Source organism: Pipra filicauda, unplaced genomic scaffold (assembly GCF_003945595.2).
Source record: "Pipra filicauda isolate LSUMZ 115617 unplaced genomic scaffold, ASM394559v2 scaffold24_size8852520_pilon, whole genome shotgun sequence".
In the NCBI taxonomy this organism is placed as follows: domain Eukaryota; kingdom Metazoa; phylum Chordata; class Aves; order Passeriformes; family Pipridae; genus Pipra; species Pipra filicauda.
Genome location: NW_024104365.1, coordinates 4850233 through 4862561, shown reverse-complemented (window position 1 = coordinate 4862561; position 12329 = coordinate 4850233). Strand labels below are relative to the sequence as shown.

Below are 12329 nucleotides of genomic sequence, written 5' to 3'. Positions count from 1 at the left end.
AGTTAGTCAAAGATAACTATGCATATCAACGGGGCAGACACAGGTAGATTTGGGGGATACTTAGTAAGGACAGCAGTGTTAAATGAAATCTCTACTGTTTACAACATAGCAAAGTTCCAAATGGTCTGTTTGGGAGTAAAACCAAACAGTTCACATCAGATCTTTCTTGTTTTCCTGAGAATAAGTCTTTGTTCTGTTTTCACTTAAAAAGAAACAGAAAAAAAAACAAAACGTAAAAATTTTTAATTGGTATTCTTTCACCTTTTTGATGGATTTATTCATCCATTCTCTTGACTTTTGGGTCTGTGATTTCAGCTGAACACAGAGAATTATGAGTTACTTCACATTACTTCAGGCAGATTGCAATAGGATTTGTGTTGAAGGAGACAGCATTCACTGAAAAGAGTAACCCATTTTGATGATGAAAACTTTCAGAGGCTAGTTGGACCAAAACTTGGGCTGAAAAAGTTGAATAATACTGTTCAAGACTGCATTTCTCTAGTCTGTGAATAAGAGTCATAATAAGATACTGTTAAACCCCAGGAAAGTTACATCCTAATGTATTACATTTCTGATGGTTATACTAGCCAATGCATATTAAGAAAAAATCTTGTGCGTGTTATAATGTTTTCCTGTATGTAAATATTTGAAACTTGACCCATACTTACATAGTGTGCTTGACTATGATAGATAAAACTCTGCTTATTAGAACTGTTTTATGCTGTTTATTTTATGTGGTTAGCCACATAGAACCAATTTACTTATGAAATTATTTACAGTAAAACTTAAAAATCTACCTTTACAAGTGTGTTGGTTTTGACTGGGGTAGAATTAATTTTCTTCACAGTAGCTGGTATGGGGCTGTGTTTTGCATTTGTGCTCAACATAGTGTTGATAACACAGGGATGTTTTATCTGTTGCTGAGCAGTGCTTGCACAGAGTCAAGGCTTCTTCTGCTTTTCACCCCACCAGTGAGCAGGCTGATGGTGCACAAGGTGTTGGGAGGGGACACAGCTGGGACAGCTGATCACAGCTGACCAAAGGGATAGCCCATGGCGTATAGCATCATGCTGAGTAATAAAACTAGGGGGACAGTGGGGTGGGGTTTGCTGCTCAGGGACTGGTTGAGCATCTGTCATTTGGTGGTGAGCAGTTGTTTCCGTTTACTTCACTTGCCTTTCCTGGGTTTTATTTCTCTTTATTTTCTTCTTCATTACTGTTTATTTTTATTGTCCTTTTATTTCAGTTGTTAAACTGTTTATAACCCACAAGTTTTCTCACCTTCACCCTTCAAATTCTCTACCTCCCTTGCCCCCATCCAGTTGGGGGATAGTGTGAGCAAGCAGTTGTGTGGCCTGGGTTAAACTAGGATAGCAAGCCAACAGTGTTTCTTCTCTTTCTCCAACCTAATGTTAAAAGCATTGTTTCTTACAGGCAGATATTTGGTCATTAGGCATAACAGCCATAGAACTTGCAAAAGGAGAGCCACCTCATTCAGAATTACATCCAATGAAGGTTTTGTTCCTCATTCCTAAGAACAATCCACCAACGCTGGAAGGAAACTTCAGTAAATCCCTCAAAGAATTTGTTGAAGCCTGCTTAAACAAGGACCCAAGCTTTGTGAGTTTCATCTGTTTGTCAGTGTATAGTAGAAAACTGAACTTGACTTATTTATATGAATTACATGAGTAAGTGCTTTTCATCTTTTCTAATACGGTGTGACATATGTGACATGTATTTTTTTTTAGATACTGTATGTATTTAAAATCTCATTTGTATCAAGACTGAAGTCTAGATTTCTTTGCGTTTTTATAATGAGTCACTTAACACTCTCAAGTGCATTAAAAAAAAACCTTCTCTTTTTTTTTTTAAGAGACCTACTGCAAAAGAGCTCTTAAAACACAAATTCATTTTACGAAACTCAAAGAAAACTTCTTATCTGACTGACCTCATTGATAGGCACAAGAGATGGAAGTCTGAACAAAGCCACGATGACTCCAGTTCTGATGACTCGGATACGTAAGTTTGAGGAGTCTGTAAAATATCCTTTGTAAATACAGGAGCCAAGTAGTTATTTTTAGCACATGCATTCCTGTGTTCCGTTATTTTTAACTTTTCAGCTAGCAGCCTTGGTAAACTAACAAAATCTTAATTTCAGTATTGCAAGGGATTTCATGCAAGTAACAGTCACTGAGAACAATTCTTCTGGCCCATATTCTATACTACCTTCTCTTTTATATGAGGTCTAGGGTTCTTCCTAGACATAAGGCCAGCTGTTGTGCAAGCAGAAGATCTCACACTGCAAAGCCAAGTAGCACTGTGCAAATGAAAATCAAGTGAAGAGGCTGCCACAATTTATTCACAAATGCATTAAATTGCTCATAATAAAGAAAACGTGACTATTCTCTGAAATTCCAGGCTACATGCTAATGGCAAGCATCAGGCTGTTCTTTTCTTGGGTGACATTACAGCTTTATATTTGTTTACATTAATAATGGCTTCATGCCTTCCAGTGACCACAGTTTGAGCCCCAAACCAAGGCTAATTTGGAAGCTTAGTTACTAGTCCTAAAACTGTTCTCAGATCAGTTATTAACAGAACTTTGAGATTACAGTTCATTGTTCCTGTGGAATATCAGACCAACTTTGATAGCCCGGTATAGGAGAGTAGTGGATCTCGAATTGTTATTGAGGGCTTGTGAGGCAATTTATCATTCTGTCTAAGCCCTCCTCTGCTTTCACAGCACTCCTTGCATTAGATGTGATAAAAGGGTGAGTTGATTTGGCATGCTGGAATACTGATTTTTCAAATCAATAAATATTTCTTCTGTTGGATCAAGTTGCTAGAGCTAATGTATATAAGGAAGGTAGACCCACCTCTTTCAGTGACAGACAGACTTTGTATATGACTTCAAGCAGAAATCTTGGAGAATTTTCTTACACTGGTTGCGTGGCTTTTGACTTGGTAGGCTGCACTAAATACTTGTTATACAATGGCCACTAGATGCCCTTTCAGTCGGTGGTTTTCTTGCAGATCATGCTTAATTCACAAATCAGAAAGAAATGAACTTAGGATATTTATAGTAGTGAGATGAGAAATGTGTCACAGTGATTGATTAGTGTTAGCATAAATATTTTTGTTCTTTTAACTTAGCAGGAGTTATAGAAAAAATTCCTGTGCCATCCACAAACAGTGAGGCAAAAGATTGATTGATGGTAATGTAGTTTATTAAAGCCACTCTGTATCTGTATTTTTAAGCCAATTTTTTTTAAATGGAAAATTTGCCTTGCTAATGGACTGGGGATGAATGGTCTTCCACAAAGGTGTTCCAAGCTAGTGTCTTAGCTATTTTTCTAAGCAAAAAATGTGCATTAGTTTTCTAATTCTAATCCCTGCACTCCTCTCCCCCCTCTTCCCTAATAATTTGAGGTACTCTGCTAAAGCCAGTTTTCAGATAGCAATGAAAAACTTCATGTTATTTGTTAATGGAACTTGGGAAATTTACAGCCTCACTTCCTTACATTTAATGAAGTATCTTTGTTTAATTTACCCAAAAGATAAACTACATTACTTTTCATACTTGTCTTTATACTTAGTGGCCTGCACAATAGAATCTGATCTTGGTCTTGACTGTAGTTTTTATGTTGAGCGTGTATATTGAATGAACATCAATTGGTAAGGGGTAGGTAATAAAATCTATATATTTCTTTTTTTCCCTTCCCTTGAAGTGAAGCAGATGGTCAGGCTTCAGGTGGGAGTGATTCAGAGGAGTGGATCTTTACAATAAGAGAAAAAGACCCCAAGAATCTAGAGAATGGAGCAGCCCAGCCTTTGGAGTTGCAAAGAAACAAGGTGCTCAAAGTATTGACTTCATAAAACAAGGAGATAATTCTTACTTTAATAATTTAGTGAGGTGATTTTTATTTTATGCCTTTAAAAGCATTTAAATCTTGAAACTTTCAAAACTTTTGCTAAAAATGTATCTGCTACACTTGCCTTTCACAAAACATTTTGAGTAAGTCTTGAAGTTTGGGTATTCTGTAAATGTGCCCTTTTTCTGTAGCTGACAAAATACGTACCTTAATATTTCTCTAGTTTGTGAAATATTACCACTGGAGGAAGACCAGGCAATATTGTATTTTTAAAATCTTCCTTCTGTATGGTAAATGAAAACTAGTTTTGGGGAAGACATTTTGGTCTTTTAGGGAAAAAGACTACGATGTAGCAAAGAATAGAATGTGCCTGGACAAATAGAATAATAATATTGTATCATATGGGAGGAACCTAGTAAATATCAGCATGTCTGTGAGTTAGTACATGCTAAGTAGGATTGTGGGTTTTCTTCCCCTTCTGATTTTGAGCTTACTTGTCTTTGAGGTGGTACAGCCTCAAATTTGAATTCAGCCTTTTGTATATATATACATATATTGAAACAGATTTTTCGTAAAGGGTAGCATGTTTGTCTTTAATTAGAATACAATGAGGATGCTTTTTTCCAGAAAAATAAGTTGGTCAGAATTTTGTTTTCTTTAAAGGAAAAGGATATCCCAAAGAGGCCTCTATCCCAATGTCTGTCTACGGTTATATCCCCTTTATTTGCAGAGGTAAGTTATTGCTTTAAACCTTAACAATTGCAAGATTTATGTCTCTGAAAAAAATGAAGAATATAATGAATGACACGTAAGGTTGCTGCAACCCATTTTGAACTTGATGTGTTAAGTTTTAGCTCTGCCCTTTGCTTTCATGTGTGTCTGCTGTTGAGATCTGTTTTTACTTCTAACAGTACTTCATATGGATGGTAGTAACATCAACCATACTAACATAAAGCAGTGAACATGAAAAAGGTGTGTAAGTGTTTGGATTACAGCATTTTATTTTTGACACTGCTTTATATATTCATCTGTTACAAATTTTAAGTTCCAAGATATGGCTGTGGACCAGATCAGCAAGAACTTCTTTTGAATTTCAGTGTTGAAAACTGTATTTTGTTCCCTCTCTGAATTTTATATTTTATATTTTTCCCAAATACTTAAAAACAAATCTAAAAAAGAATGTATGAAGGGAAAGACAAATATATGAAGATGTGATTGTGTTAAAAAGTTGATAAAATTCCTGAAGTGTGTGAATATCTTATTAATATATTTCTTCCTGGTTTTCTTCCAGTTGAAAGAAAAGAGTGAAGTGTGTGGTGGTAACACAGATTCCATAGAAGAACTGAGAAAGGCTATTTATTTAGCTGAAGAGGCTTGTCCAGGCATTGCAGATAACATGGTGTCACACCTTGTGCAGAGGCTTCAGAGGTAATGAAACTATTTCACTGTGGGTTTGATTCTACAGATATTTGACTTGTGTGAGACTGGAAGAATTAATTCTATTTCTAATAGAGAAGGAAACCACTTGTGCTTGCAGTTTGTGCAATTACCTTTGATTACTAGAAAAAAATCGAATCATATCAGTAGTTCTAATTTCTAGCTTCAGGTGATAGCACATATGCACATTCATCCTGTTGGTGGGCATATTGTGTGTCAAATGAGACTGGACAGCCTTTTCCCTTTGCAGTTCACATAAGGGATACACAGGCTTTCTTAGTGTTTGGGTGTATGTTGCAGAGAGTGCTCTGTGTCACTCTTAGTTTCTTTTACGCACTTGAATAAATTGACTGTTCAGTTGGTCTGTTTTTCTTTCAGTCACAGAGTCAGTGGTTTCTTGTTCATTCATTAGAGACAGTATGTATGGGCTTTTGGTGACATCTCCAAAACCAACATTTGGTCTTACTTCAGAAGGCCAAATTTCATATGAGATTTTCTATCTGCCTCAGTTAGGAATATATTCTTACCAAACACTCAATTTTCTGTTCTTTTAAATACTACACAAGAAAATATGATGGGTATAAATTTCAGAATTGCTCCCTGAAGAGGATTTAAATGCAGCCTTGAATCCAGGAGCCCATAACTGTTGTGAATCTTACACCATCCAGGTTGGATTGCTTGGTACTAGAAAAAACTCATTGCAATGATTAATCATGGACTACTATGTTGAAAAAGATCATCCTGAGCAGCTGTTTCCTTTACACTGTCTATAACCAGACCTTGATACCACCTCTGAAGTTAAAGCAGAGGGTTGCCAGGCTGACATTTTTTCATTCAGTAAAAAAAATGCCAAGAAATCTGCAAAGCAATCGTGTTTGTTGCTTGAAGCCCAGTCAGCATCTCTAGTGCTGAAGTTACTCCTAATGGCAGATGTCCTGTCCTGTCTCAGTTGATCCTGGCAGACTTAAAAGAGTTGAGCTTCCATCTCAGTTTGTTTCCATCAGGGCTTTCAAAATTGAATTCAGTCTTTCATCAGCTCAATATTTCAGTGTCATATTTCTATCAGTCTGGTACAGGACCTTCCTGGAACCAGGAACCTCAAAGACTTGATGCTGCAATTGAAGGTTAAAAATGACCATTTGGAGACAGTGCCCAGACATGGGCACTTTTGGGGATGCTGGGGATGATCTTACTTGTTCCTGTCCTGACAGCAACAGTCATCATCCTTGTCCTAAGAGAAAGATGTCAGAACCCTTTATATACCTATTTAGCATTTTGTTTTCCTTCTGTTATGCTTCCTTGGACTGTTACTGTTTTTCTTGTTTGTAATGTCTTAGAACAGTGGAGGCAGGCACTTCATTCTTTTTGAAGGAGATAAAGAATTATTCATAGAGAATAGTTGTTGATGGGTCACATCTGGGTGAACTGTCTCTTCTTTTCAGGGGTGATATTCAGCTAGTATTGGGATCGTGACTAGCACTCCTTCCAGCAAGGGAGTGAAAGAAATGAGTGGCATGATACCCTACTAAAAATGAGTTTGAACCATTCCATAGCTTAGTAGGTTTCCCTTGTGGATAAAGCTATTTTTGGAGCTAGTCAAATTCTGAAAAGATAGTTCCTTCTTGTTTGAATGCTACAGGATTACATTGTGTTACATTAAGTCGTTCATTTTATCCACTTTAATAACCTCTCAGTTTGCTGGCTAATTCCTGAAAATAGGTTTTCAACAACATTTCTTAATAACATTTTCATTCCCCTTATGATTAGTTAGATCTGAATTTTGCAAATTTGTCTGAATTAATTAATTGGGACCCTCAGGCTGCCCAGTAATTTGTGTGAATCCAGTTACCTTCTCCTTCCAGTTTTGTTCTCGGATGTTTGAAAAAGTTTACTGAAATTTTAATGTGATTAAAATGTGTGCTTCTTTCCTTGAATGACTTAAGAATCTGCTTAGATCAAGAAATTCAGGTTTCCTGTCCAAGTAATAGTTTGAAAAGATTATGATGTAAACTTGCGAAGTAGGAAAGTCAGAGTCACTGAATGTTGCCCCACTGTACAGAGTTCTTACATCATTATATACTGCTCAGTTACACACTTAAACGCAGGTTGCTGCTGTTTGTTAGGAAAGCAGTGATACTCTAACAGGATGTATTTCACATGTTGTTCACCTCTATGGCTCTTTCTTTAAAGTGTGGTAGCAGTGGTCAGTGTCCTTGTGCAAGGAAAAAGGCTGGAACTTCAGCAGCCTAAAATGGAATAACTTCTCATTGCTGCTTGTTGTAGAACGCCTTTCTGAAAGTCACAACAATAACTATTTATTTTCCTTTTCAGATATTCACTAGCTGGAGGAAGTTCTTCATCCTACTGACGTACTCTTCCTGACTTTTCTAAGACAACAGAGATCCCACAGTGTCTGCATTGAAGGCACGCACTCTAATGTTGTTCTGCCTTTCAGTCTCTGGAAAGTCCTTTGGTGGAAGGACATTCCTAAATGTGCAAGAGTGAAAATCAAGTATTTTTGATGGAGGCAGTCTTTTTCAGCTCCTTAAAGCTATAATTTTTTTAACTGATAATGCACATATTCCAGGGAGGTGTCCTTTTGTAAAATCTGAAATGTATATCTAGGTTTGTGATAGAGAAATTGAAGATATTGAGAAACCTCAGGTATCTTGCTTTAAGAATTCCATTGGGAGATGGAGCATGGTTGTTGGAATTGTGTACAGATATGTATATAATGTCTTTTTTAACGGAAAGCCTTTCAACGTGCATAAGGAATCACTGTGTACAAAATGGTAAAGTGCTTTTGTAGATAATGTTAGTGGGGTAAATATTTGACAGGCTATAACTGAGTATTGCCTTGCCTTTATTACATGTAAAGTTTGAATTATGTGATAAGTGAATCTTGGTTTGATTTTTGTATGTGAAGTATTTGCCATTGAAAGAGTTAATCCTGTACTATGGAATCTTCTATTCGTACCTCGGTACAGACATAATTTTATTCTGTTTCTCCAATATTTCATCCGTTTTATCTATATTCTGAGCTTGGCTTTCTAATAATGGTTGTTTTAAATTTCATACACCTTGCCTCTTGAAGCTTTAAATTTAAATTATTTGTTTTCCTAAAGAATGAGCTCTTTCATATTTTTGGTTTTAAATTGTGCCAATGCAAATTCTGAACCCTATCTATTGTTCAGTTTTAGTAGCAGATATTTGTGAAGCTTGTGAAATTCAGATACAATCTTTTTTTCACCTGAACATGTTTGAATGCTCGCACAAATAAATCTTTATTCCCTTCATCTGTTCTGAAATATCTCATTAAGGTGTTGGCTCTGAGGCAGGGGCAAGTATTTCTTCATCATGCCCATTTTTATCATTAAAATTAATGTTTTGCAGCATAGAAGAAAAATTATCCACAGATGCACTATTCAGTCTCGCTGCCTCGATCTGTGCATCTCTTTACCAAAACTGACAGACATTGGATACAAAGGCTGCAAAACTGAGCTCAAGTGTTATGTGCTAGTCCTTGTGCTAGCTTGCTTACCCAGAGAAAAGTTACTTCTTGAAAATTCTGAATTTTGAAATTTCCACTATTCCTGTAAAGGCTTTTAGATAGCTGACATCAGGCTCTGTAGATCTTGGAGATAGTAACATTAGTTCATTACTTACATGAAGAATTGATTAGGTAGCTGCTATTTTTATTTTTTTTCCCCCACAGTATTACTGTGAGGTTTACCTTGGTTTCTTTCACCAAGACTATATTCAGGTGCTTCTTATTCCAGTAGCTAAGAGAGCATTTTTGCCTTCTTTTTAATGAAGAATTTGACATGCTTTGCATGACAGTGAGGACAGTGAGGCAACTTACATCTTTAATTAATTTTCTTTTTCCTTTTTTTTTTTCTTAATAGAGATAGGAGTTTTGGAACAGAAGGATTAACATTTAAAAGTATTGGCATATCTATCTGCCTTGATACAAAAAGGCTCAGGTTTGCTAAACATTCTGGAAGCTGGTGAGGTCTCTTTGCAGGACTTCATATCTCCATGGTAGCCCTTAGTCTATGCATATTAATAGCCTTAATTTATTAATTTAAGAATTTAACAGTAAGAGGACACTGTCTTGCAAACAGAGCTAGGAAGCTTCTGCCCAGGTTGAAACAAGTTGAAAGAAATGGGTGAATGTGTGTTCATCTTGTGGCCATGCTCTTGGATACAGCACGTTTGCCAGCTAATGAGCTAATGGCTTTCCTTTATGACTAAGGGAATTTAAGGTAAATTGAACAGTGCATAAATTTGAGCTATGTTTTATAACTCCTCTTTGTTTAATATCTTTAATTATGTTGGTTTGTGTGCTCTTAAGTGTTAAGGATAAGCTCACCTTTGAGGAAACAAATTTAGCACTGCTATTGTGAAATGTGCATCTGAATATGGCACAGTGGGAAATTCACCTGTTGATGTCTCAATATTAGAACATTCAGCCCCTCAGTAGATCTGTGTGCTGTCACAGCACATGGAAATCAACAGGTGTGTTTGCACTGGAAATACAAATTGATCAACATAAGCTATTCCCTAGTCATCTGTTAATGTAAGGACTGGAAGTTAAATTAAGCAAGCTTACTTGGAGATGGACAGAACTCTGAGACATAGTGAGGAAGTTAAATTTATGGTTCTGGCTTGATTGTTAAGGGTTAAGAATTTCTCAATCAGCAAATTCTAAGGTACGCTTTTTGAACACTCATTTGAAAAGTTATACATAGATGTTTTGAGTTATATTTTAGTTGTGTTCCAGGACTGTAGGTTGAGGAAATACTTCTCTGAGTAGATGGTGGCAGAATTTGCTTGATGAATGTGTTGGAGCTTAAGATGAGTAAGACCTGCAGTGAGGGCAGCTGGCCAAAAGACTTGGGCATTTAGAAGACAAGACCTCATTTATGGTAGAGATGTGTATTTTTATATGTAATATATAGATTATTTAAATATAGACTATCTTAAACTGAGATTCACTGAAAAAACAAATGTGCTGTATCTTGAATGTAGAAGTACAATCAATTGCTATTGAAAAGTATTGGTGCTTTAAAAATCAGGTCTATATTAGTAACAGAACAGAAGCTTCATTTGAAAGAAGCACCGCCTCGGTTTCTCAGAGAAAAAGAAGTATATTGATATTTTTGAGAGGTTGTTTCATCCTAAAAACATGTCTGTGTTAAAATGTTGCACTGATGATTTTTCTGTGCAGGTAGTATTTCATGCAGTCTTGACTATATTAAATGACAAGCTATCTCTATTTATGCAAACATTTAAATTAGTAGAACTGCTTATTTGTCAGGGATTTAATGATTAGGCAGTAAATAAACTCACTGTTTAAAAACAATAAAATCAGTTATTTGAACTGAAGGCTTGCTTTTTTGTAAGTATCAGATGTGTCATCTATTTTTTTAACCTTATTTTCCTTGCAGTTGCACTTTGCAGTTGATGGCCAGTTTACTGAAGGATGACGGTATGATCACTAGTGCACAGAATGCTTTTGGTGTAATAATGAAGCAGTTCCTTCTCCAGGTGCCACAGTTCCTCTGCAGCTCCAAACATTCTGTGTGTGCCTGTGTGGGTACAGACAGATGAACCAATCATTACGGAACAGACTAAGTGGGGTGTTTTTGCCCCTGCTGTGCAGGAGGGGCAGGTGGAGGGGAAAGGTAGGGCTGGGGGCATTGGCACTTCACTGAAAAGCAGCTGGCACGGTGCGAGTTCACATCCTACTGTAGCCACCGTCACCCCTTCTTCTGCCTTTTAATGTGCTTTTAATGTACTTGTGCAATTTCTCGTTCAGCTCTCAGTACTTTATGTGACGTTCCATATTAGTTTTTAAACAACGTGGTTTGTAGTAGTTTTACATTAACCTAACTTTGAAGGACATGTATTTTTGCCCTCAGAAAATGTCACCGTTGGAATATTATCTGGAGTGCTGATAAGCACAGGTGTAAATCAAGGATCAGGGCAATCACTAATCGTTTTTGTAAGCTGCTGGGGAGGAGCTTATGGTATTAGCACAAACCTGCTTGTTGTTTTTAACTGTGTTTTGCATATGTGCTAGTAACTGCACTGAGCACATGCCATAGACAAATTGCATGTAATGGTTTCCTGCCACCATTAAAACATGATTACAGAGGGCGATGAAAGTGTATATCTTGTTTTCTGTAATGCTGCTGCCTGTTTATAGCAGTGTATTTAAATTTTACTTCTGTCACTCTACACCAACATAATAAACCTCCTCGTAAACTACATGACCTAGAAATAAAGAAGGAAAAGTTTAATGAAATGTTGACACCTGAGTGGTTAGTAAAATGAGATTCAGGATCCCTTCCCAAGAGGGGGTGCTCTTGAGGTTTTCTAGTGCAGTTATTGCCCTTGTGTCAGTAATGGTAAGCAGAAAATTTATAAGTTGGTGTTCAGTTTTCAGTGGTAATCATCTCAGAATTTGTACCATTTACAGATGGCAATGCTTTAAAACCCCCTTTAACCCCCTTTGTAGTCCCCATCCTGCCAGCCAAGTGAAACTGATGAAGTGTTCACATCAAATTGCAACCCCCCAGGGTTTAACCTTTAACTGATGACAAAGAGCTGCACACCTGTAATTATACTTCATTACTATTTTCAGCTGCTAAAAACTGTATGTGTGGCACATGGCAAATTATTCCTTTTCCTCCTACCAACTTTTCTGTGCCCCTAGGGCAGAGAGGATGTCCATGTGCTCTAAACAACTGGAGTTGCCTGGATGTACATAACTGTGCTTGCTTTTGAGGGAGAAGATGATGCAATTGGTCCTGTCTAAAAAGACAGAATGGTCAAAGTTGGGGTTTTCAGGTTCTGATTCTTTGTTTTGTTCTTGGCTGATGGAATGGTAGGCTATTACTCCTGATTTTTTTCTCTAAAACAAATTTTTCTTACTCTTTTCTTTAGTCAGAGACTTACCAAGATTTCTGCAATCACAGCGTGTTTTCCTCTACCTGCCAACTTGTCTTTCAGTCT

General features: G+C 36.9%; 1 protein-coding gene across 1 annotated transcript in view; it reads left to right on the top strand.

Annotated features, from left to right (window-relative positions):
* Window positions 1-10717, top strand: part of STK24 (serine/threonine kinase 24) — a 54490-nt gene extending 43773 nt beyond the window's left edge. The window contains exons 6-11 of the mRNA XM_027741061.2: window positions 1435-1620; window positions 1874-2019; window positions 3729-3852; window positions 4536-4604; window positions 5164-5300; window positions 7641-10717. Coding sequence (XP_027596862.1) covers window positions 1435-1620; window positions 1874-2019; window positions 3729-3852; window positions 4536-4604; window positions 5164-5300; window positions 7641-7677 — 699 coding nt within the window. The 3' untranslated portion in view covers window positions 7678-10717. The remainder of the gene's footprint in view (window positions 1-1434; window positions 1621-1873; window positions 2020-3728; window positions 3853-4535; window positions 4605-5163; window positions 5301-7640) is intronic.
* The last annotated feature ends 1612 nt before the right edge of the window (window positions 10718-12329 follow it).